Below are 25,328 nucleotides of genomic sequence, written 5' to 3'. Positions count from 1 at the left end.
CACCTGGGCAGGTGTGTCCTGGGGTGTGGGAGGCTGGGGAGGTGATGGTGCAACCACCAGGGCAAAATCAATTTTATTCCACTTTGATGCGCTGAGATTCCCAACATTAGGGGGACATGGAGCTGCTGGAGAGATTCCAGAGGAATCCCTGGAGCTGCTCTGGAGGCAGGCTGGGAGAGCTGGGAATGTTCCCTGGAGAAGGGAAGGATGCAGGGAGAGCTCAGAGCTCCTGCCAGGGCCTGAAGGAGCTCCAGGAGAGCTGCAGAGGGACTGGGGACAAGGCATGGAGGGACAGGACACAGGGAATGGCTTCCCAGTGCCAGAGGGCAGGGATGGATGGGATCTTGGGAATTAGGAATTCCTGGCTGGGATGGAATTCCCAGAGAAGCTGTGGCTGCCCCTGGATCCCTGGGATGGCCAAGGCCAGGCTGGACAGGGCTTGGAGCAAACTGGGATGGTGAAAAGTGTCCCTGCCCAGGCAGTGATGGAATTAGGGAATCTTTAAAGTCTTTTCCAACCCAAACCATTCCATGATTTTCTGTGGCTGTTGGACCAGGATTGCCAAGGCTGGAAAAGGTGGAGGAACAACAATTCCAAAGCCTTGTGCTCCTGGGCTCTGCTCCACGCTGCTCCAGCTCCACGTGGCTCAGAGCCCACCAGGCTCCTGGGCTGCTTCCCTGAGCCATTCCAACGGGAAAGCCATGGGAATGTGGCAGGATTCATTCTCATGGACACAAAGATGTCCCTGCTCCTGCCTTGGATAGAGGAACAACAGTAAAACCAGCTGGGAAAACAGGAAGGGCTCTTGCCTGGGTGAGTTTTGCAGGCACAGAGCTGAATCCACGTTCCTTTTCTAATCCTCAAAATAATGCACGTCCCCCTTGGTGTTTTGAAGGTGTTTCCATGTTTTTGGGGTGTTTCCCTTTGGTGTTGCCATGGATATTTGAAAATATTCCCACTGCTTTCTCTCGGACTCATCAGCAAGCCAAGCTCCCTAGCAGGGATAATGGGAGGAAACAGCTATTTCATGGCTTATTAAAATTATAAAAAGTGGGAATGAAGCAGCTCCTTGCATTTGCTGCTGTTGGGAGGCCAGAGCTGGATTTATGGAAGGATTTTTAAAGGAATAAAACCACTTCCTCACCCACCCAGGGGCTGATAAGCTCCCACCAACTCCTACTCCAGGGATGGCAGGGTGGGAATTTTCAACCCAAACCCACCCAGGAGCACCACAGCTCAGGCAGAGCACAACTTAACTCACTCCCTTCCTGATTTTTAACATCTCCCATCCCTCAAAAAAAGCAGAATTCCGTTTGTTTTTACAGCTTGGCATTACAAATAGACAAGGACACCTCACTTTTCTGTGGAATTTGTAATTCCAGCTGCATAAACCAAGCAGCTGCAGCTGCTCTTACCTCGCTGTGTATTCCAGACTTCCAAGGGCAGATTATTGGGATTTAAAGTTCACCAGTGCTGGGAATTGCCCAGAACTCCAGCCTGGAATAACAAACACCTCCTAATTTCAGTCTGATCCACAGAGCCTCGATGGCCTCACAAGGCTGAGGTCCCACTGTGGATTCCAGCAGGTTTTGGGATCAGCTCTGAGCTACAAAAAATGATTTTTTTGGGATCAGCTCTGAGCTACAAAAAATGATTTTTTTGGGATCAGCTCTGAGCTACAAAAAGCAGGTCCATGAAGGGTGATAAAATCAACGATCCAGGTGGATCTTGTCCATCAAGGTGCTCACTCTGTGGAAATTCCCAGCAAAAGCCATGAGGATCCCTGAAGTGCCATTTTCCTTCCTTGGGTGGTTCTGTTTCAGGGAGCTGCACCCTCAGAGGCTTGGATTTGCCAGGAGCTGCTCAGGAAGAGGTGAAGCTCAGCCCTGGAATTTGGAAGTGAAAGAAGAAAATCAATTTACAGCAATAGATCAGTACAGGAATGTGATGGAAACATGGGATGGTTTGGGTGGGAAAGGACCCTTAAAGATGATCTAATTCCAACTCCTGCCATGGCAGGGACACCTCCCACCATCCCAGATTGCTCCAACCTGGCCTTGGACACTTCCAGGGATGGAGCAGCCACAGCTTCCCTGGGAAACTCCTGCCAGGGCCTCACCACCCTCACAGGGAAGAGCCCAGACTGCCATTTTCTTTCAGGATAATCCCATTTAAATCATATTTTCTCCCAAACATACTTCCCAAGCGCCATGCTTGGATCCTCTGCTCAATTTTGGGTACAAATCCCATCATTTTAATCTAAATCTGAATCTCAGATCCCATCATTTTAATCTAAATCTGATTTCCCCTAAATCTCAACAAGGGATAACCAACATACCACGGGGAAAAGGAGCAGATTCCTCTTCTTCAAGTGCTGACTTGTGTTTCCTGGAAAGCCTGGATGACATCTGGCCTCCTGGCCAGCTCCTGTGCCAGCATTCCCGTGGCATCTGGAGCATCCTGGAGCCCAGCATGGAGCAGGACCCGAATGGCCTCTGCCTGCTGCCCAGCGCTGGCCACGTGCAGAGCTGGGGGGACACAACAGGAGTGGGGTTACCTCTGGGCTTGGAGCATCCTGCTTTGGATGGAAACAGGATTCCCAGGGGGAGGAAAGAGATGGAGGGTGAAAGGGGAGTTTTCCCAGTGTGGGCGTGGAATTGGGGTTTGGGTTGGGATAGAATAACAGAGTTAACTTTGGGATTATTGAGTCAAACCTTAAAGATCACTCAGTTCCACCCTCCTGCCACGGGCAGGGACACCTTCCACTATCCCAGGTTGTCCCAAGCTCCATCCAGCCTGGGACATTCCCAGGAATGAAGCATCCACAGCTTCTCCAGCCAATCTCTGCCAGGGCCTCCCCACCCTCACTGCAAAAAACCTTCTTTCCATCTAATCCAAATGAGGCATCCTGATCCCTCTGGGTAATCCATGCAGGTGCCTGATGTGGGTGAGAAGCTTCCCAAGGACGCAGTGACCCAAACCCAGGAAAGGAGGAGCCACAGAAAAAGCATCCCAAGGCTGGATGAGCTCAGCAGAGCTGGGATTTAGTCACTGAGGGGGTGGAGGGAGAGCTGTCACTGCTGAAACGTGGCTTTAACCAAACCCCAGGGCTGGGAAAGTTGCCAATTTTGGCAATGGCTGAAACCATTTGTCCTTTTTTTAAATTTTTTCTCCATTTTTTTTGGGAGATGCTGATGCAAGAGCTGCCTCAGCCTTTCCCGCTGGGAATGCCAACCCTCCAGCATCGCTATAGCAACTCTATTTACGTGCCAGCTCTCTGGTGTTATTTGCTCATCAGCCATTTCCAGGCTGCTGGAATTAAGGAATTGAGGCTGGAGAGCTCAATCCTGGTGTTAGTCCATCCAGCAGGCTCATCCCAGGCAAATTTGAGGGAGAGGGAGCAGCATTCTGTGAAAAATAAGCAGCTGGGTGAAGGTAAATCCCAGTTGGCATCTCTGTTCTTCCTCCAAAGGGAAAAGCCCAGCAGAAATTCCAGCAAGGTGAAAGCCAGGGAATGCCAAATGCCCCAAAAAAAACCCTGGGATGATCCATCATGCTGCTCCCAAATGTATCCATGGATTTGGCACCTCCCTGCATGCTGGGGTTGGGATGTACCTATGGAAGCTCTTGGTGTGCCATAAATCTTGGAAAAACAGCTTGGGATCCTTACCAGAACGGCCCTTCCCATCCTTAGCCTGGACATCAGCACCCAGGGACAGCAGGGTGAGGATGGTGTGTCCATGTCCTTCCTGCAGAACATGGAATTTGGGATCAGCTCTGCGCTCTGATCCATCCCTGACCTGCAATGGCACAGATCTGCTCTGGCCTGCTCAGCTCTGGGGGTACCAGGAGCTGCTCCAAGCTCCAGAGGGTCTTGGAGCAGATGGGAATCAAGGTCAGCAGGGAAGACCAGGTCCATGAGGAATTGCTCCAGCTGCTGTTATCCCGTGGGAATTGGCCAGAAAGATGCCACGAGGAAGCTTCATAAAATCCCAGAATGGCTTGGGTTGGAAAAGATCTTAAAGATTTCCTAATTCTATCCATGCCACTGTCCCAGGCTGCTCCAAGCCCTGTCCAGCCTGGCCTTGGCCATCCCAGGGATCCAGGGGCAGCCACAGCTTCTCTGGGAATTCCATCCCAGCCAGGAATTCCTTCCCAAGATCCCATCCATCCCTGCCCTCTGGCAGTGGGAAGCCATTCCCTGTGTCCTGTCCCTCCATGCCTTGTCCCCAGTCCCTCTGCAGCTCTCCTGGAGCTCCTTTAGGCCCTGGCAGGAGCTCTGAGCTCTCTCCAACTTTCAGTTTCAAATCCCTCCAAATCCCAGGGGATCTGGTGTTGCTGTTTCCAGGGTTATTCCAGCTCAGGGAGCAGAACCTGTTGCTGATCTGAGCTGTTGCTCATCAGCCTCCCTCAGGCACTGGCATTTCCCAAAGGATTCCTCCAGGATTTCTGATGCCCTGGAAGAAGGCACAAGCCAGCCACAATGCACAGCATCCTCCCTCCTTCCTCTGCCAGGAGCCAATTTCAAATTCCACCGGGAAAAACACAGCCCAGCCCTTCCTCCCGCCTCTCTGCACTGGCTTTTCCATAAATAAACCCTTTCTCCCCAAATAACACGCCTGATTTTGGAATTACATCCCCAATGCCATGAATCAGTCTTTGTCCTGCGCCCTGAGAATGGAAGGCTCTTATTTTTATCCCTTCCACCCCCCTTTTCCCCCATTCCCATAGGATTCCACAGCATCTTCCCTGCTCCCAAGGTTCCCTGAAAAGCCATTCCCCACTCCCTTTTCCATGGCAAAGATGTGAAGCCAGGAGCTGCTTTAGCCGCCACAGCCCTGGCAGCAAATTGAACTGAAAAAAAAAAAACCTCGATTTTCACGTGTTTATAAATGCAAAGGGATAAGAAAAGGAGGAGATAAAACCACAACCCACCAGCCAAACAAACGGCGCTGTAAATACAAAGTGACACCGAGCCCGGGCAAGGGAGAGAATCCCATCCAGTCATTCCCAAATCAGCCAAGGGCTGGGATTTTCTCCAAGGCACATTATATTCCCCCAAAAGCCTTGCTGTTCAACGTACCCTTGGCAACCAGCAGGGCTTTGAGTGAGATTTCTGGGAGCAGGAGGATGGGGAAATGGGAGAAAGAGCTCCTTTGTGGCAGCGGGCAAGCGGCACGGCTGGATCCCGCTGGAGCAGAACGCTGCTGCCAGCATTCCCAGAAAGTGTCAGGGATGGTTTTGTAGGAGCAGAGCACTGGGATGATGTTTTATTCCCACTGCAAAGCCAGGCCAGGCTCGGAGGGATTAAAATCCATGAGGTTTGACAAGCTGGGATTTGGGTAGGGACATTTCTGGGCTGATAGCAGGGCCCCAGGAGGGATCCTGGGCAGGAGGGAAGTTTTGGGATCTGCTCTGCACTCCCAGAGAGTGTTGCAGGTCACAGAGCTGTGGGAGGAGGAGAAAGCTGCAATGGTTCTCACTGCCTGGAATTCCAAACAATTTCAGTGTGAAGGACAGAGATAAAAACCCAGGAACTCCCCCTGCCTTCCCAGCTCTCCCACGTCTGGACATCTCCTGTCCCTCCTCTGCAGGCAGCAATTCCAAACAAACACAGAGTTCCTTGGGTGGGAAGAATGTTAAATTCCATCCAGTGTCACCCCAGCCATGGCAGGGACACCTCCCACCATCTCAGGCTGCTCTAAACCCTGTCCAGCCTGGCCTTGGCCATCCCAGGGATCCAGGGGCAGCCACAGCTTCTCTGGGAATTCCATCCCAGCCAGGAATTCCTAATTCCCAAGATCCCATCCATCCCTGCCCTCTGGCAGTGGGAAGCCATTCCCTGTGTCCTGTCCCTCCATGCCTTGTCCCCAGTCCCTCTGCAGCTCTCCTGGAGCTCCTTTAGGCCCTGGCAGGAGCTCTGAGCTCTCCCTGCATCCTTCCCTTCTCCAGGGCAACATTCCCAGCTCTCCCAGCCTGCCTCCAGAGTAGCTCCAGCTCTCCAGCAGCTACATGGATTCCTCTGGATTTGCTCCAGGGCTGGGATTTGCTGCTCCAGGTAGAAGGAGAGGAGAGGAGAGGAGAGGAGAGGAGAGGAGAGGAGAGGAGAGGAGAGGAGAGGAGAGGAGAGGAGAGGAGAGGAGAGGAGAGGAGAGGAGAGGAGAGGAGAGGAGAGGAGAGGAGAGGAGAGGAGAGGAGAGGAGAGGAGAGGAGAGGAGAGGAGAGGAGAGGAGACAATCCCACCCTCACCCTGCTGCCCACGCTTCTTTTGATGCCCAGAAACCAGGGAATGGGGCTGGTCAGGAGCAGGTGGTGGACAGTGGCAGAGGATGAGCCAGGAACGCAAATCCTCCAGCCTGGCACCAAAGGGAATTGGGAAGAGGGACAAACCTTGGCTGCATAGTGCAGGGCTGGGAGCTGCAGGGACGTCGCTCTGCTGTTGACATCCACACCCAGCTCGGACACCAGGAACTGGATGGATCCATCCTGGGCTGTCACTGCTGCCCTGTGCAGAGCCTGAGCACCCAGGGCATCCACAGCTGTGGGACAGGCCTGGAATTAAGGAAGATCATGGGAAAAAAATGGATCATCCACCCTCTGGAGGCACCAGCACTGCCAGGAAACCTCCAGGAGGTTTCCCACCATGAGGTTTCCCACCTCTCCCACCTTCAGTGCCTGGAATGTGAGATTAAAATCATTAAAAACTTCCCAACACCTCTGGAATAATCAGCCATGAGGAGGCCCCAGCCAGCTGGGATCACCCAGCAATCAATCAACAAATAATTAATAAATTATTGATTGCAAAGGTCTGGCTCCTGCTATGGACAATTGGCTCTAATGGCATTCCCTGGAGGAAATCAGGGATTACTGGGAGACAACACTGGAGCAGCAGCTGCCAGGAGAGAGGGAGGGTAGGGAGGAGCTCTGGATAACAGATGGATGGACATCTCCATGTTATCCACAGCCTCCATGCTGAGTCCTGGCATTCCAGGAGCTGCTTTTGGCTCTGGCACAGCTGTCCCTGGAGCACTGGGAACATCCTGTCCCCTCCTGCCACTGCTTGGTGTCACCATCCCACCTCACCAGCTCTGGGGACAGGTTTTCCAGAGAAGCTCTGGCTTGGAAGTGTGCAAAGCCAGGCTGGATGAGGCTTGCAGCAACCTGGGACAGTGGAAGGAGTCCCTGTCCGTGGCAGGGGTGGGATGAGATGATTTTTAAGGAATTTCCAACCCAAACCATTCCATGATTCCATGATTCCTGCCCCAGGAGCTGATTCCTGATGACCTCACTCAACCTTTCTCATCTCCAGGGGGAATTTGCCTTTTTCCACAATTCCTTTCTCCACAATTTGGGAATTTGCTTCCTTACAATCCAGTCAGGATGAACACATGGATCACCTGTCCTGGCAGCTCTGGCTCAGCTCCTGCAGGAGGCAGGTGAGGAATTTTGGAACCCACCTGGTGTTTCTCCAGGAGCAGCCTGGCGATGCCCACGTGGCCATTCTGGAGAGCATCCATGAAGGGAGTGACTCCACAGCTGTCTCTGCTGTCAGGGCTGTATTGGCACCTGGGAGAGGAGACAAAACCAGGACAGGGCTGTTGGCAGCTCCAAAACCCTCACTGAAGGAGACTCACAGCAGCTGGGGTTGGAAATGGAATATTTAAAGCCCATCCATAGTCCATGGATAAACGTGTCCTGGCGTTTGAGAATGATTTGGGGTTTTTTTTGGGATCAGAGATCTGGTTCAGCTCCTTTGGGCTCTACAGATCGTTTATAATTAATTCCCTTTTTCCCTGCCCAGAGGGTGTGCAGAAGGGGCAAGGTGTGCACTGAAAGCAGGATAAAACCAGATCCTCGTGGGATGATGTACAAAATCCAGAGCCCACAAATCTCATTCAGGTTAAACTGCAGTGGAATGAGAAAACCAAATTAAAACTGAATTAAATCACAGAGCTGGGCCAGTTTGGGATGAGCTGTGATTCCCAGTGAAAGCTGCTCCAGCTCCACCAGTCAGGAAGGGAACAGAGCTGCCTGAAAACCACTTCACAGCAATTTCCCAGGAGCCACAGCCTGAAAAGCAAGGATAATCCAGCCTAGGGAAGCTGCTCCCAGCACGGAGCTGCCAGGAATCTGTTTGGTTGTTGCCACATCGGAGAGGCACCGGGAATGAATCAGCAGGAAAAGAAAAAAAAACTACAACAGGGCTGAGTTACATAACTGGGCTTTCTGTCATAACCAAGAGGGAGCCCATCCGGAGGGAGTCCTTGTCCCCAAGGTCCTGGAGCAGCTGGGAAAAACCTGGAGCACGAGGAGACAGCCTCGGGATGGAGGGCAGGGCAGCTGTGCAGCCTGGAGCAGCACAAGCAGCCTTTGTGTCCAGAGGCTGGCAGGGGATGGGAGCTGGGGGAGGAAAAGCTGGGAGGAGGTTGCTTACCGTTCCAGGAGGAGCTCCACGACCTGGGAACAGCCGTGCATCGCTGGGGAAAGACGGGGAAAACATGGATTGGTTGTGGTTTTGTGGCATTGTGTTCCTTACAGGGACATGGTCAGGGTTCTGAGCCTTTTGGGAGGAAGGAAGGAGGTGCAAGGGGCTTGGAATTCAAGGCTTCAGGTTTTTGGTGTGAAAAAATTCACACCAAATTGCTGCTTCCCCTGATCCCACAGGAAAATGTGAGGAAAACCAGGAGAAAGATATGGAATAGGCCCTGTTTGGCTCTATCTGCCACATGGGGGAGAGTACACAGAATTCAGCTGAAACAAAGAAGGTTTTTCCTAGTTATTTGTTGATTCCTGAATTGGAATCCATGAGGAGCAAAAGGAACACAGAATAGGGAGCTGGGGAAATGCTGGGTGGCATTCCCAGCCCTCCTCAGCCACTCCCAGCACTCCCATCTCATCATCCTAACCCATCTCAGAGGGAAAACAACAACAGAGGGGGAGGATTTGAACCTGAGGCACCGAAATATTCCCTTTTTTCCCTCATTTTTTAAACATTTCACTTTACACAGCTTTGATCCATCTTTCCCCCCCCCCAGGTCATTTTGCAAAACAAATGGAATATATTAAAGAAAAAAAATAATATCAAACCAAGCTTGGAGCTGCTGCATCAGGGGATGGAAAAAGAGGTCCTGGGAAATGTGTGTTCCCAAGAAAAACGCTGGAATCCCAGTGAGGGATTCCCAGATTTTTCCCAGATTTTGGCTCTTTGCTGCTGCTCCCTGCCTGTTCTTCACCTGAGCTGGTGGAAACACAGGCAGAGCCATGCTGGGATAAAGATTTTTGACAGGGAGGCTTTAAAAACCCCAAGTCATGCGAGGAAAAATCACTCCAAGCAGCACAATTCCATCCTTTATCAGGAACAGAGACACGGGAAAGCTGCCATGCTCTGATCCACTGCTGCATTCCACTTCCTCTAATTACCTCTTCCCAGCTCTCTTCCCTCAGGCTATGGATGGAGGAAGCAACAAAGCTTAAGGAACCAACCCTTATTAACATAAAAAATAAATGCAGGAGGGAGAAAATGAGCCTTCATCAATCCAGGGGTAAATTGGCAGGAAGGCAGCTGGCCTGGTCATGGGTTAATGTGCTCACATCCATACCCTTGGGATGGAAATCCATGGAAAAGGCAGTTTGTCCTGATGTGATTTCCCCTGGCAGCTGCAGCCCCTCACCCCTGCCCCTGCCTTGGGAGCTGGGAATATCCACTGGGAATGTTTGGGGATACCATGGAGCAGCAGTTTGGGATCAGCCTGGGTTCAAATTGCACTGGGGGCAGTGGGGGTCAGAATTAAATCATAATTCCGTAATTCCAGCTTTTCCTGATTCCCAGCAATTCCCACACCAGCTGCTGCTCCAGGGCCTGACTGGATCAGTGAATTCCAGAAATCCATAAAAATTGGGCATTTTTGGCTTTGCCAAAGACAACACAGGTGGAGATAACACCTCTGTGAAGCAGGATGCAAGTGCTGGATCCCAATTGTATTCCCACATCCCAAGGCAGGGAGAAGATTCTGACTCAAAATCAAAATCCCTCCTTTCCCACAGGACAATCCTCACCCTGTCCCTGTCCCTGTCCCTCAACCCCCAGATCCCAAAACCCAATTCTTGCTGGGAGAGGAGCTGCCAGCTCCATGGAAACACCACCTGGGATTGAGCAGGGCCAGGAAAAAAATCGGGATCAGCCGTTTCAGACAACCTGCTCTGAAACAAACAACTCCTTCCCTGGTTTTTTTCATTCCCAGGTCAAGCACAAGGACTGAGGTGCAGTCAGTGCCCCAGGGCTGGAATTGTCATCGCTGATGAGTGGAGTGTGACAGAGCAAGGGCTGGAAAAGGCACGGAATGACAGCTCAGGAGCAGCACAACCAACAAGGGATTAATGGCAGCACAGCAGGAGATCCTCACAACACCTCGGGTCTTTCCTGAGAGTCAATCCTGATTAAATTTTTTGGGAAAGGAGTTTGGGTAGCCAGGGCTGCTCTCTGCTGTGGAGACACTGCTGAGAGCTGGAATATGCAGCTTAATTCCCACTCTGGATGAGGTTTGGGCCCTTCTTGCTTCCCAGCACTGCTGAGGATGGCTGTGATTCCCAAACCTGTCCATTCCCTTTAAATATCCTTTAAAAGCAAGGAAAAAGGGAATTGGGCATGGACAAATCACCATTTCCCTGACTTTTTGCTCCAACCCTAACAACAGCTCCATCCCAGCAGGGATTCTCCTTCCCCTTTGCAGGAATTCTCACCATGGGATGAGAGCAAGGAAGAGCACCAAAATCTGGAGTTTATTATTGGAATCATGGAGTTATTTTGGAAAAGTCCAACCATTTCCAGCACTGCCAAGGCCACCACTGCCCCATGTCCCCAAGTGCCACATCCACATGGATTTTAAACCCCTCCAGGGATGGGGACTCTACCAATGCCCTGGGCAGCTCCTTCCAATGCTTTCCAACCCTTTCCATTAAATAATTTTTCCCAAATATCCAATCTAAACCTCCCCTGGCACAGCCTGAGGCTGTGATAAAGAAATCCCTCCACAGGCAGATCCCAAAAGGTTCCTCTCAGCAGCTCTGCTGCCTTCAGGATTTTAAAATGCCAGGATGGGCTTGGAGCTGTGGGGATTTTCCAAGAGCAATTCCCAGCTTTACACCCTGGGAAAGAAAAGCATCTCCATGTTCTGAGTCGTGGGAACCTGTGCCAGGGAGAGATGGAGATGATCACCTTGATCCAAGGAGGATCCCAAATGTTTCTGGGATGGATCCACCACCATTTCTATGATTTTTAGCTTCTGGAGCTGGAACAGCACCCCTTTCCCATTCCCTGCTCCCATTCACCTCCCAGATCCCCTGGATCCATCCCTGCTGTACCTGCTGTGTGCAGAGGAGTTCTCCCCGTGGTGCTCTCCGTGTCCCAGCAGCTTGGGGACACATCCAGCAGGTACTGGAGCACCTCGGGATGTCCTTCCCTGCTGGCAATGTGGAAGCAATTCCAGCCATCCTTATTCCTCAGCAATGGGTTGGCTCCGTGCTCCACCAGGGTTCTGATCACTTCCAGGTTTTTCCTGGTGCAAGCCATCATGAGGGGAGTCCTGGAAGGAGATCCAAGAATCAATTATTTAATTATTTCATATCAAATTAAATTATATTAGTGTTAGTTATTAATGGTATTTTGCAGTAATTATAATTAAATTATAATTTATTAGTAATTATTATTAAATTAAATTGTCGTTATTAATAAAATGAAATTATTACATTATTAAGGTTATTAAGCAGGAAAACCAGGGACAACAAATCCGGATCCAGGTGCTTTGCCTGAGGGTCCAGGAGGTTTTACAGCACTGTTTTTCCAGGCTGGGAATTCTCCAGCTCCTTTCCATGTAGTCCCTCAGAGCTCTCAATGTTTTTAAGGCAAATGAGACTTTTTCCAAAGGCTGGGATATGCCTTAGGAAGCACAGAGCTCCCTGGTTTTAATCCACGGATGGAAGGGCACTGCCACACAAACCCATGGAATCCTGGCCTCCCTCTGCTCCCCCTGATGTCAGCTCCACGCTGGCACTGCCTCAGTTCCAGCACTGGAATGCTGCCTTTGAATTGTGCCAGCTCAGCTCCAAAGGCCCTTCCCAGGCTTTTGTTTGGGGGTTGGGAGAATCCTGGTTTTCTTTTCCAGAAATCCCCATCCTTAAGGAGGAGTGGAGCAGTGATTTACAACTTTTAGGAGGAAAAGGGGAAATGGGTTAGGGATTTATCCCAAAAAGCTGCAGCAGGGTAGGGGGAATTCTGCCCCTCTGCTCCACTCAGGTGATCCCACAGGGAATCCTGCTCTGGGATCCCAAAATGAGGATATGGAGCTGCTGGAGCAAATCCAGAGGAGCTGCTCTGGAGGCAGGCTGGGAGAGCTGGGAATGTTGCCCTGGAGAAGGGAAGGATGCAGGGAGAGCTAAGAGCTCCTGCCAGGGCCTGAAGGAGCTCTAGGAGAGCTGCAGAGGGACTGGGGACAAGGCATGGAGGGACAGGACACAGGGAATGGCTTCCCACTGCCAGAGGGCAGGGATGGATGGGATCTTGGGAATTAGGAATTCCTGGCTGGGATGGAATTCCCAGAGAAGCAGGCTGGGATAGGGAAGGTGTCCTTGCCTGTGGATGGGGTGGAATTGGACGGGATTTAAGGTCCCTTCCAACCCAAACCATTCCATGTTTCTCTGCAATTCCCATGGCTCTGCAGCTGGAATTAATACCTTTTAAAGCCATGACCCCAAATCCTCCATCCCTCCTGCAGAGCTCTGAGTTCCTCTATTTTCCCTTTTCCCTGCAAATGGAAGGTGTCCCTGCCATGGCAGGGGTGGCACCGGATGATTTTTAAAGTCCCTCCCAACCTTTCCACGACCCCAAACTCCACCCCCAGCAGCCACATTCCCACCTTCCCCACCCAATCCCTCCATCCCACCATCACCCACCAGTCAGCCTTCTTCAAGCAATCCACACTCGCCCCCCTCTCCAGCAGGAAAGCCACACATTCCCGGTGTCCCATGGCAGCAGCCTCGTGGATTGGCCTCTTGTAATCCCCATTAGCCACCTCGATATCCATCCCAAAATCCCGGAGCAGCAACTCCAGCACATCCCGCCGCCCCAGCCGCGCCGCGTGGTGCAGCAGGGAATCTCCCAGACGTCCCCAGCGCCAGCTGGAAGCTTCTGGAATGTCGTGGAGGCTCAGCTCGTCCCGCAGCATGTCCAGCTTTCCCTCCTGGATCAACCTCAGGAGCCGCCGTGGCTTTTCCTGGTCTGCCATGGAGCTGAGCTGGGGGGAAAGAGGGGAAAAATGGGGATTTTCGGGGTGGGAATGGGCGGATTTCGTGGTTGGGTGATAAAAAATCAGGATTTTCAGGGTAGCAATGGGTGGATTTCGTGGCTGTTTGATAAAAAAATCAGGATTTTTGGGGTGGGAACGGGTGGATTTCGTGGTTGTGTGATAAAAAATTCGGATGGGAATGGGTGGATTTCATGGTTGTGTGATAAAAAATCGGGATTTTCGGGGTGGCAATGGGTGGATTTCATGGTTGTATGATAAAAAATCAGGATTTTCGGGGTGGGAATGGGTGGATTATGTGGTTGGGTGATAAAAAACCAGGATTTTCAGGGTGGAAATGGGTGGATTTTGTGGTTGTATGATAAAAAATCAGGATTTTCGGGGTGGCAATGGGTGGATTTCGTGGTTGTGTGATAAAAAAATCGGGATTTTCGGGGTGGGAATGGGTGGATTTCGTGGTTGTGTGATAAAAAATGGGGATTTTCGGGGTGGGAACGGGTGGATTTTGTGGTTGTGTGATAAAAAAATCGGGATTTTCGGGGTGGGAATGGGTGGATTTCGTGGTTGTGTGATAAAAAATGGGGATGGGAATGGGTGGATTTCATGGTTGTGTGATAAAAAATCAGGATTTTCAGGGTGGGAACCGGTGGATTTCATGGTTGTGTGATAAAAAATGGGGATTTTCGGGGTGGGAATGGGTGGATTTTGTGGTTGTGTGATAAAAAAATCGGGATTTTTTGGGTGGGAATGGGTGGGTTTCGTGGTTGGGATGAGCAGGAAGGAGATTTTCCCCCAAGAGATGAAGAGTCTGGTGTGTACATCCAGAAAAATGGGGATTTTTCCCTCAGGAAATCCACAAACCTCTCCCTCGGGATGAGGGGAAATTTCCTTCCTCCTCAGAGTAAGTAAAAATGTCCTTCTTCCTCAAGATAATGAAAAATTTTCCTTCTACCTCAGGATAATTTAAATTTTCCCTTTTCCCTCAGGATAATAAATTTTTTTCCTTTTACCTCAGGGTAAATTAAAAATTTTCCTTTTCCCTCAGGATAATTTAAAATTTTCCTTTTCCTTCAGGATAATTTTCTCCCTCAGGATAACAAAAATTTTTCCTTTTACCACAGTAGAACAAAAAATTTTCCTTCTCTCTCAGGATAATAAAAATTTTTTCTTTTACCTCAGGATAATTAAAAATTTTCCTTCTTCAGGATAATTTAAAATTTCCTTCATTCTCAAGATAATTTAAAATTTTCCTTCTCCCTCAGGATTATTAAAAATTTTCCCTCTCCCTTCAGAAAATCAGGATCTGGTCTCTCCTTCAGGAAAATTAGGAATTTCCTCTCCCCTTACGGAATTCAGGAATCAGCCACCCCCTCTGTAAAAACAGAAATTTCCTTTTCCATTAGGAAAATTAGGAGCTGCTTGCTCCCTCCAGAAAATAAGATTTTTTTTTCCCTAGGAAATCCAGGATCTGGTCTTTCCCTCAGGAAAAAAAAGAAATTCCATTTCTCCCCAGGAAAACCAGAAGCTTCTTTTTCTCTTGGGAAGCCCCAGGAACCAAATGGAAAAGTAGAAATTCAGTTTTCCATCTGGAAAACCTGCAATCAGCCTCTCCCTCAGGAAAACAGGGAAGTGGCCTCTCCTTTAGGCAAAACTAAAATTCCCTTTTCCCCCTAGGAAAAATAGAAATTTCCTTTTCCTTCAGGAAAACCAGGAGCCAGAGTCTCCCTCAGCAAATCCTGCAATTACCTTTTTCCTTAGGAAAAAAAAGAATGAGTTCCCTCAGGAAAAAAACAGAAATTCCCTTTTCCCTCATGAAAAGCAGCAATTCTCTTTTCCCTCAGGAAAACCAGAAATTCCTTTTTCCCTCAGAAAAATCCAGAAATTCCCCCAGGAAAAGCAGCAATTCCCTTTTCCCTCAGGAAAAGAAACATTCTCTTTTCCCTCAGGAAAACCAAAAATTCCCTTTTCCCTCAGGAAAGCCAGAAATTCCCTTTTCCCTCCTGAAAAGCAGCAATTCCCTTTTCCCTCAGAAAAACCAGCAATTCCCTTTTTCCTCAGGAAAAGCAGCAATTATCTTTTCCCTCAGGAAAAACCAAAAATTCCCTTTTCCCTCAGGAAAGCCAGAAATTCCCTTTTCCCTCCTGAAAAGCAGCAATTCCCTTTTCCCTCAGAAAAACAGAAATTCCCTCAGGAAAACCCAGCAATTCCCTCAGGAAAACCCAGCAATTCCCTCATGAAGAGCAGCAATCCCCTTTTCCCTCAGGACTCCCTCAGCCCGAGGATCTCCCCCTCCCCCCCCCAGCTCTTCCCGCGCAATTCCCGCGCGCACGTTCCCGCCTTTTCCAAACCCACCCGCGCGCCGCGCAGCGACCGTGACGTCACACGCCAAGACCGTGACGTCACCGCGAGGGGGGCGGTAAACAGAGCACTCCCCCAACCCGGAAGTGATGCGCTATTGGGCAGCGCCGGACAGGGCTCCGCGTTCTGATTGGTCGATGGGGAGGGGGCGGGGCCGGCGGAGCGCGCGGGGCAGCGGGCGCCGAGCGGGTGAGGTTGGGGGGGAGGAGGAGGAGGACGCGACCATTTCTGGGCTGCGGGGGGGGAGAGAAGGGGTTCCCCTGGGGTTGGGGGAGCCTGGGGGGTGTGGAGGCCTTGGGGAATGAGGGGTTATTGGGATTGAGGGGCTCGGCACTGGGGGGACCTTGGGCAATGGCTGGGGATTGGTATTCCAGGGGCTTGTGGCATTGGGGGGGACTTGGGAATGGGGGCTCCTCTGGCATTGGGGTAACGCTTGGAAATGGGGAATCATTGGAACTGTGGGGTTTGGCGATGAGGGGAGCACAGGGCAGGGGGGCTTTGGCTGAGAAGGGGTTAAAGAGGGGTTTCCCTTGGCATTGGGGAATTTGGCATATGGGGGAATCCTTGGGATTGTGGGGTTTGGCAATGGGGAGGGCACAGAGCAAGGGGAGCCTTGGCTGAGAAGGGGTTAAAAAGGGAGTAATTTGGCACTGAGGGCGCCTTGGGATTGGGGGCTCCTCTGGCATGAGGGATCCCTTGGAAATGGGGAATCCTTGGAATTGTGGGGTTTGGCAATGGGGAGGGCACAGAGCAGGGGGCTTTGGCTGAGAAGGGGTTAAAAAGGGACTCCTTTGGCAATGGGGGACTCCTTGGAATTGAAGGATTGGGAATGAGAGAACCTTGGCAATGTGGGGGGCACAGGGCAGGAGGATCCTTGGCTGAGAAATGGTTAAAAAGGGGTTCCCTTGGCATTGGGGGAAACCTTGGAATGGGGGAATTCCTGGAATTGTGAGACTGACAATGAGGGGACCTTGGGAATGGGGAGAACTTGGAAAGGAGGAAACCCTCTGGATGAGGTCAGTGCATCCATGTGGGAGAGAGTTTTGGGAACAACGTTCTGGGGAGAAATGGGGAGCAGCTCCGACTTTTTCCCAAATATTTCTTGTCCCTCTGGAGCTTCCCCCATCCTCTGGTGGCTGATCCTTCTCCTGGCTGGCATTCCTCATGGGATGGAAGCCACAGGCTGTGACAATGACCTGCCTTGCTGTCAGCAGCAGGAAATTTTGGGAAAACGGGGGAAAAATAGGAATGTGGGTGAAGCCTGAGGGAGAAATTCCATTTTTTAAGTAGAGTCACAGAATGATTTAGGTTGGAAAAGATCCTTAAGATCATCAAATCCAATATTCCCTCAGCACTGCCAAAGCCACCGTGTCCCTAAAAGCCCAGGACTGTCCTGCCTGGATTTTTTTTTCCTTCCATTTGCCTCGTTTTCTGTGTTTTGAGGAAATTGGGATTTCCTCAAAAATCCCCAGGGAGCTCAGTGGTTTTAACTCTGCCCTGCTGAGCTGAAAAGGAGGAAGCAGCCCAGCCATGGGATCACTGAGGTTGGAAAAGAGCCTTAAAATCATCCAATCCAACCATTATCCCAAGGAATCACCAGGCTGATCCTTGGATCCTGCTCTGCAGGGATCATTGGTTGTGGCTGCTGCAGAGGTGTGAAATATAAATAAATAAATCAAAGGAAGCAAAAGTGAAAGTGCTGATCCTGGCAGGAGGAAGGGAGTTCATCTTGTGACAGCACTTCCTGCTGGTTTTGGGTTCTTCCTGAGCATTTTTTTGGGGGAAAAAGTTGCATTCTGTGTAATTTTTTTGCTGGACAGCAGAGAGGAGTTTGTGTCTGTTCCGGGTAAGGTTTGATTATTTTATCAAAATAACTCTTTGGTTAATTTTTTTGCTGTTTCTTAACTGCAAATGGGTTAAATTTCCTCCATAATGGGAGATCTCAGTTTGGATCTGTTTGGGTGAGGTTCAGTTTGGGTGTTTAAATGTTGGATTGACCTTCCTGGTGTAAATAATTTTCATTTTTCCCATGGGATTGAGTCTCCATCAGGATCCTTGGAGATCCTGGAGTCACTTTGCAATTCCACAGATCTAGCTGCTTCCTCCACGTGGTGTTGGAGAAAAATCTGGAAAACCTGCCAAGATTTTGGGATTTTTTTTTTGTTATCCTCTTGTTCCAAAGCCTCGTGGTGGAATCAGCATTGGAGTGACTGCAGATAGAATCCCAGAATTCCAGACTGGTTTGGGTGGGAAGGGAATTTCAGGTTCTTCCAATTCCAACCCCTGCCACCTGCAGGGACAATTTCCTCCATCCCAGGTTGCTCCAAGCCCTGTCCAGCCTGGCCTTGGCCATCCCAGGGATCCAGGGGCAGCCACAGCTTCTCTGGGAATTCCATCCCAGCCAGCAATTCCTAATTCCCAAGCTCCAAACTCAATCTGCTCTCAGCCATTCCATCTCATCCCATCACTCTGGCAAAACTCACCCAAACATTGGCACCTCTAATAATTCCTGAGAAGAATCTATGATTTTGTGCACATGGAATGTGTGGTGTTGCTTCCTAACCCTTGGATTTGGGTTTTTTCCTTTCTTTAGTGGTTCTCCCATGTGGCCAAGGGGATGAAGAGGTTCAAAAAGAGGCACCTGACAGCCCCACAGTGCGAAGCTCTGGCCCAGAGCCCAGAAGGTTCATCTCCACTCACACAGCCCCTGAGCCAAGAGCGAGGCAGAGGAGGTGGAAATCCAAACCTTCAACCCAACCAGCGGAGACATGCCAGAGGTGCTGCTTGGGAATTCTGGGAGGGAGCTGGAGGCAGGCTGGGAGAGCTGGGAATGTTGCCCTGGAGAAGGGAAGGATGCAGGGAGAGCTCAGAGCTCCTGCCAGGGCCTGAAGGAGCTCCAGGAGAGCTGCAGAGGGACTGGGGACAAGGCATGGAGGGACAGGACACAGGGAATGGCTTCCCACTGCCAGAGGGCAGGGATGGATGGGATCTTGGGAATTAGGAATTCCTGGCTGGGATGGAATTCCCAGAGAAGCTGTGGCTGCCCCTGGATCCCTGGGATGGCCAAGGCCAGGCTGGACAGGGCTTGGAGCAGCCTGGGACAGTGGGAGGTGACCCTGAGGTGGCACTGGATGGACTTTGAGGTCCCTTCCTACCAAAACCATTCCATGGTTCCATGAAAAAGAGTTTCCTTGATCAATTCCCTCTTGGGGGGAGTGAATTTGTGATTTTATGTTATTTTATTTTTATATGATTTTATTTATTATTGTATATTATTTTATTTAACATGATTTTATTTATTTTCATGTTATTTTTATCATTTTCTTTCATGTCTACGTTCTTTTATTTTTTAAATTTTGTTTATTTTTATTTGGTGCAGTTTCTATTTATTGTGATTTATTTGTTTATTTTATTTACTTTATTTGTTTCTCTAGTTACCTTATTAAATTTTTTAATATTTATTTGATACTATTTTTATTTTATGCTATTTGATTTGGTTATTATTTTGTTATTTTATTTATTTTTGTTTCGTTACTGTAGCCTTTTATTTTACATCTTTTATATGATACTATTTTTTATTTTCTTTCTTTTTTTAATTTTATTTTTTGTTATTTTTCTTTATTTTTCTTTTTCTTTTTATTTTACTTGGAAGTTGGGATTTAGGCCCATTTTTATTGGAATTTTTCCTGTACCTGACTCTCTTCCCTGAGACCATTTCCTGGTGAGCTGAGGCACCAAAATCCCAAATTCTGCTCCCAAATTCTTCTGGAGCACCTGTGAGGAGCCCTGTGGGAACAATTCCCACCTTCCACCACCTCAGGGAGGAGCAGGAATTCCCTGATTTCCATGGAATTCATTCCCACTCTTCCCTTTCATGCAGAATCAAACATTCCCAGATTTCCATGGAATTCATTCCCACTCTTCCCCTTAATGCAGAATCAAACATTCCCAGATTTCCATGGAATTCATTCCCACTCTTCCCCTTCAAGCGGAATCAGACATTCCCTGATTTCTATGGAATTCATTCCCACTCTTCCCCTCATCCAGGACCAGGAATTCCCAGATTTCCATGGAATTCATTCCCACTCTTCCCCTCATCCAGGACCAGGAATTCCCTGATTTCCATGGAATTCATTCCCACTCTTCCCCTCATCCAGAATCAAATATTCCCAGATTTCCGTGGAATTCATTCCCACTCTTCCCCTCCATCCAGGACCAGGAATTCCCTGATTTCCATGGAATTCATTCCCACTCTTCCCCTTAATGCAGGATCAAACATTCCCAGATTTCCATGGAATTCATTCCCACTCTTCCCCTCATCCAGGACGGGACCAGCAGAGGAGCATCCTGGATTTCTTTAGGATCCCAAAGACACAACGAGTGGAGGCTGCTGGGATGAAGAGCTGTGGGATCAAGGAGGAGCCACTGGATCCTGTTTTCCCTGGATCTGGTGATTCCTTCAGGAGCACAAGAGCCACCAGCAGCAATTCCTCATTTTTCCTGGATGACCAGGACTTCGTGTCACCTCCCAGGGGACATTCCAGGATCAAGGAGGAGCCACTGGATCCCATTTTTCCTGGATCTGGTGATCCCTTCAGGAACATGAAGGCCACCAGCAGCAATTCCTCCATTATCCTGGACAACCAGGACTTCATGTCACCTCCCAGGGGACATTCCAGGGGACATTCCAGGATCAAGGAAGAGCCACTGAGTCTCTTTTTCCGTGGATCTGGTGATTCCTTCAGGAACATGAAGGCCACCAGCAGCAATTCCTTGGTTATTCTGGACAACCAGGACTCTGTGCCACCTCCCAGGGGACATTCCAGGATCAAGGAAGAGCCACTGGATCCCTTTTTCCGTAGATCTGGTGATTCCTTCAGGAGCATGAAGACCACCAGCAGCAATTCCTCATTTTTCCTGGATGACCAGGACTTCGTGTCACCTCCCAGGGGACATTCCAGGAAAAGAGCTCTTCCCACTGCATCCTCAGGCATTCCCACTCCAGAGCAGGATCCGTGGGGGGAGCCTGACAGGAAAATTCCAGCCCTGAGGCAGATGAAGCAGGAATGTGAGGAGCTGGAAGTGGAGCCACTTCCTGATGCCCACTTTGGGCTGCTGGGCACTCGGAACTGGGAAGTGCCTCAGGGAAGGATGGAGGATCTTCCCACTGAAATCCTCAGGAATATCTTTGCTTTCCTGCCAGTGACAGATCTGTACCAAAACCTGAGCCTGGTGTGTCACTGCTGGAGGGACATCATCAGGGACCCACTGGTGAGGAATTCTCTGGGATTATCCCAAGGGATCATCCATGCTCTGTCTCTCTTTGTTCCTTTAAATCCCTTGATGGTTCCCTCAATCCTTGGATTTTTAAGTCTTCTGCCATTTTTAGGTCTTCTTTAGGACCAAAAGATGCTACCAAAATCCATATTGGAGCAACATTCCTTCCCATACATGGAAAAAAAGATTCCATAAAATCCCCATTTCACTGTTTTCCCTGCAGCCTTTTATCCTGGCAGGGATCACCCAGGGAATTCCTGCAGTGTCCCCAAGCCTCTTGTGGTGTCTCTTGCCACCAAGTGGATTTAGAGGAAAAGCCCTGAGCTCTGTTTTTATGGATTTTGGTTCATCTGGAGTCAAGGCAAACAACTGGAAGTTGTTTGGAATGATCCCTGAATCCCACTAAAAATGGCTTGGAAACAGCCAACACCAATCCAGCACTGGGATTTGAAGCCTCAGAGCAGATCCATGCAATAGGGCTGAAAAGATTAATTCAATTTATGAATTTATTTAAAGCTCTGATGTTTTAAAACTGGACCAGCACCACCATGTTCCCATCATTCCCAAAAATCCAGACCTATTTGCAGGCTCTGAGTCTTTTCCCTCTTATTTTCCCTCTTATTTATTTTCCCTCTTATTTATTGTTCCTCTCATTATTTTACCTCTTATTATTTTTCCACTTACTTATTTTTCCACTTACTTCTTTTTCCACTTACTTCTTTTTCCACTTACTTCTTTTTCCACTTACTTCTTTTTCCACTTACTTCTTTTTCCACTTACTTCTTTTTCCACTTACTTCTTTTTCCACTTACTTCTTTTTCCTCTTATCTTATTTTTCCACTTACTTCTTTTTCCTCTTATCTTATTTTTCCTCCTAGTTTTCCTCCTATCTTAGTTTTCCTCCTATCTTAGTTTTCCTCCTATCTTAGTTTTCCTCCTATCTTAGTTTTCCTCCTATCTTAGTTTTCCTCCTATCTTAGTTTTCCTCCTATCTTAGTTTTCCTCCTATCTTAGTTTTCCTCCTATCTTAGTTTTCCTCCTAGTTTTCCTCCTATTTTTCCTCCTATTTTTCCCTCTTTTCCCACTTTCCTTCCCCATCTCCTGTTCCCATCCATCTCCTTTTCCAACTCCAGCACTTTGGGATTCACCTGGAATGCTGCTTAGGAATGCAGTGAGGTGAAAGCTGATGGTTTGTGTTTCCCATTCCAGTTTATTCCCTGGAAAAAGCTGTACCACCAGTTCCTGCTGAGGGAGGAGACAGCCCTGCGTAGAGTTGAGCAGCTCCTGCAGGAGTTCTCCATAACCAAGGAGCAGGAGGGATGTGTTCTGGGGCTGATCAGGTGAGTCAGTTTGGTACCTGGAGATCCTCAGACTTCCCTTGCTTCGGGATTTCTTCCATGATATCCTGGGAATTCTGCTGAATAGGTGGGAGATGTGCAGGGAAATTGGGAAGGAGAAGTGATTTTAATAGGAAAAATCACTGGGAGGACTCTAAAAATAGGTGCAAATCTTTCCCTTTCTTTTTCTTATCTTGTTTGGATGGATGATCATGGAATCAGGGAATTATTTTGGTTGGAAAAGGTCTCTGAGACATTGAGTCCAACCATTCTCAGTACTGCCAAGGCCACCCATGTCCCCAAATGCCACATCCACATGGATTTTAAATCCCAGCAGGGATGACGACTCCACTCCTGCCCTGGGCAGCTCCTTCCAATGCTTTACAGCCCTTTCCATGGAGAAATATTCCCTAAAATCCAATCTCAACCTCCCCTGCCCAGCCTGAGGCTGTTCCCTCTCCTGCTGTCCCTGTTCCCTGGAGCACAGCCTGACCCCCCAGCTGTCCCCTCCTGTCACAGCTCTGCAGAGCCACAAGGTCCCCCTGATCCCCTTTGCTCCAGGCTGAGCTCCTTTCCCAGCTCCCTCAGCCTCTCCAGACCCTTCCCAGCTCCATTCCCGAGCCCAAAACTCATCCCAGGATTCCAGGGGATGCAATCTGGCAAGGTGGAAAGAAGCTGTAATTGCTGGCTTGCCCTGCCTGATGAGGGTTTGTAGAAACCATGATTCCATTATTCTATTTCCACTGAATTTCCTTCTTTTCCCATTACTGGAAAGCAGATTGCCTGGATCTGCACTCCTTTATCCCTCACAGCTCCCAACAAACCCAATCTCAAGACAAATCCTTGATAACCACGAGTTTTTTGCTCACATCCTGTAATCCAGAGGGCAATTTTGTGTGGCAAAGGGAAGGGTGAAGCTGGGTTAGGAGCAAGGTGGATTTGTCTTCTGGAATCATGGATTGGTTTGGATTGGATTGGATTGGTTTGGATTGGATTGGATTGGAAGGAACCTTAAAACCATCCAGTTCCAACCCCTACCATGGGCATGGAGAGAAGGAGAAGCTGAGAAGGAGACTTGGAGACAGCCAGGAGGAACTTCCAGGCTGAGATCTGGATGCAGGGAGTTATTCCAGCCCCTGTGGGTCACAGAAAACTGGGAATTACCCGTCTGAGTGGCTCCTGGCACTGGAATGGGCTGGAAATCCATGTTCATGGGCTCAAATTCCGTGGGAAATAAATTAATAATGAATTAATTGAATTATTCCTCCTGCCCAGGTTGGTGGCATCCACAGCCTCAGCACCAAAGGTGGATCCTGGCGCGGTTCTCCGGAGTTTGGGAAACCATCCCCTCTTCCCAACGGCTCAGCTCTGCGTCCTCCACAAACTCCCAGAGCTACAGAGCAAGGCAGGGGTGAGTTGCACTCTTCTTTGTGGGTTTTAACAAGGCAGGGGTGAGTTTTACTCTTCTTTGTGGGTTTTAACAAGGCAGGGGTGAGTTGCACTCTTTCTTTGTGGGTTTTAACAAGGCAGGGGTGAGTTGCACTCTTTTTTGTGGGTTTTAACAAGGCAGGGGTGAGTTTTACTCTTCTTTGTGGGTTTTAGCAACTTCCTGCTGCTTGGAGGTCACATCCACCCTCCTGTGTCCCGAGCTTCTCCCTCTGGGGTGCTGTTTGGGACAATTTGGGATGGATGATGAGGATTGAACAGCTCCTAGTGGGATTTTTCAGCACCCAAGGGGGGATTTCCCTGCTCCTGAATGCTCCAAGCTTTTTTTTTGCTCACTCTTCCTTGTCCTTGCCCACCCCAGCCTGAGAAGATGTGGGCCATCGTCGTGGTCATGGTGCTCTTCTCTGACAGTGTTGGTGACATCCAGAGGCTCCTGGAATGCCTGTGGAGCCCCAGATCAGACCTGGCCATGGTGGAAGTGACTGAGGTGCTTTACTGCGTGGCAACATTCCTGTTTGCCATGAGGGACAGGAGCATTCCCATCACCAACAGGTCAGGAGCTTCCCATTCCATCCCTCCCTCCATCCCAGGGTGCTCCAGCCTGCCCTTGGACACTTCCAGGGATCCTTTCTGGATACAATATTCCAAAAAAATCCTATTTTTTCCAAAATAAAAGCAGCAGAACTTCCTGCACAGCTCCAACAATTTAGTTGGAGACAGCCAGAAGGAACTTTCCAGGCTGAGAGCTGGATGCAGGAAGTTATTCCAGCCCCTGTGTGTCACAGAAAACTGGGAATTACTTGTCTAAGTGGCTTTTTATTGCCTCCCCAAAACTGATTATTTTACTTCATTCCAAGTCCTGGCAGCTCCTTCCTTCATGATCCTTTTGTTCCCAAAGGTAGTTCAGGTAAGATCCCACAAATTCTTTTGGGATTGCAGTGAGGATAAGGATGAAGGTAAATCCTTCTTAGGAGAAAATTGGGAAGAACTAGATTGGAAAATGAAAATAGCCAGGAATTAAATGGTTCTGAAATCTCTGAGTTATAACCCAGCCTGTGGGACGTGGAAAGGTTCATCCTCTGCTTCCCCAGGGAAATTGGGATGTTTGTTTGGCCTGTTAATGATTGATAATTGCTGGATGAAGTCATTAATTGAGTAAACACCTGCAGAAAATGGGGCAGGATGGCCTTGGCCAGCGATGGGAGCTGTGGGCAAAGTCACCATTGTCCCTTTTCCATCTCCTTGGACAACCCAGGCCAGAAAATTTGGGAATGACCACACTGGAATTTAGGGAATGAGGAGGAAATGTGTCCTGGAGGAATTGCTTAATTCCTATTTGCAGCTCCTGTGGTAATTAATGAGTCTGAGTGTCCTAATTATCTGATGAGGGACAAGATCTGTCCTGGAGGGTGGAAGAAAAGAACAAAACTGCCCTAAAAGAGGGAAAATCACAGTGGGAAAACCCTGATGGACAATGCAGGTTAATTTTAAACCAATTGCTGTTGATTCCTCAAAGCCAAGGAGTTCTTTGCTCCTCTCTCTGCAGTAAAAAAGCACCAAGTTTTTTTTCCAGAGCTAAACATCTCCCCTAAAACCATTCTGAGACAAAAAC

General features: G+C 49.2%; 2 protein-coding genes across 8 annotated transcripts in view; one reads left to right on the top strand and one right to left on the bottom strand.

Annotated features, from left to right (window-relative positions):
• Positions 1 to 1,721: 1,721 nt before the first annotated feature.
• Positions 1,722 to 15,724, bottom strand: ANKRD16 (ankyrin repeat domain 16). Of its 4 annotated transcripts, none has more exons than XM_085081795.1 (9): positions 15,651 to 15,724; positions 12,949 to 13,289; positions 11,362 to 11,582; positions 8,435 to 8,477; positions 7,458 to 7,566; positions 6,391 to 6,552; positions 3,671 to 3,749; positions 2,339 to 2,578; positions 1,722 to 1,886 (listed from the first exon to the last, which is right to left on the bottom strand). In XM_085081795.1, the coding sequence occupies exons 2-9, from the start codon at positions 13,278 to 13,280 to the stop codon at positions 1,864 to 1,866; spliced, it is 1,209 nt and encodes a 402-aa protein (XP_084937921.1). In that variant the 5' UTR covers positions 13,281 to 13,289; positions 15,651 to 15,724; the 3' UTR covers positions 1,722 to 1,863. The 4 variants fall into 4 exon arrangements, with proteins under 4 accessions (XP_084937921.1, XP_084937930.1, XP_084937946.1 ...); XM_085081804.1 differs by lacking the exon at positions 15,651 to 15,724 and adding an exon at positions 14,160 to 14,296; XM_085081812.1 differs by lacking the exon at positions 15,651 to 15,724 and having other exon boundaries at positions 1,747 to 1,886; positions 2,339 to 2,528; positions 12,949 to 14,113.
• A 396-nt stretch (positions 15,725 to 16,120) lies between these two features.
• The window catches only part of FBH1 (F-box DNA helicase 1), a 26,625-nt gene continuing 17,417 nt past the window's right edge, over positions 16,121 to 25,328 (top strand). The window contains exons 1-6 of one of the 4 annotated variants that reach the window (XM_085081609.1): positions 16,121 to 16,672; positions 18,250 to 18,433; positions 19,981 to 20,927; positions 22,143 to 22,273; positions 23,546 to 23,681; positions 24,078 to 24,268. In XM_085081609.1, the coding sequence (XP_084937735.1) occupies positions 16,634 to 16,672; positions 18,250 to 18,433; positions 19,981 to 20,927; positions 22,143 to 22,273; positions 23,546 to 23,681; positions 24,078 to 24,268 (1,628 nt within the window). In that variant the 5' untranslated portion in view covers positions 16,121 to 16,633. Of the gene's footprint in view, positions 17,503 to 18,249; positions 18,434 to 19,980; positions 20,928 to 22,142; positions 22,274 to 23,545; positions 23,682 to 24,077; positions 24,269 to 25,328 lie in introns of all 4 variants that reach the window. The other 3 variants (XM_085081618.1, XM_085081626.1, XM_085081635.1) reach the window with 3 other exon arrangements.

The sequence above is a fragment of the Lichenostomus cassidix genome, chromosome 1Aa, assembly GCF_008360975.1.
Source record: "Lichenostomus cassidix isolate B80296 chromosome 1Aa, HeHo_3.0, whole genome shotgun sequence".
NCBI classification, from domain to species: Eukaryota; Metazoa; Chordata; class Aves; order Passeriformes; family Meliphagidae; genus Lichenostomus; species Lichenostomus cassidix.
The sequence above is the reverse complement of the archived record's forward strand: the minus strand, read 5'-3'. Positions and strand labels throughout refer to the sequence as shown.

Coding starts and splice junctions, on each gene's coding strand:
- ANKRD16 (XM_085081795.1), bottom strand. CDS start 13,280: ATGGCAGACCAGGAAAAGCCACGGCGGCTCCTGAGGTTGATCCAGGAG. Junction 11,583..12,948: donor TGCTTGAAGAAGGCTGACTG/GTGGGTGATGGT, acceptor ATCTCCTTCCAG/GACTCCCCTCATGATGGCTT. Junction 7,567..8,434: donor GTGGAGCTCCTCCTGGAACG/GTAAGCAACCTC, acceptor CTCCTCTCCCAG/GTGCCAATACAGCCCTGACA.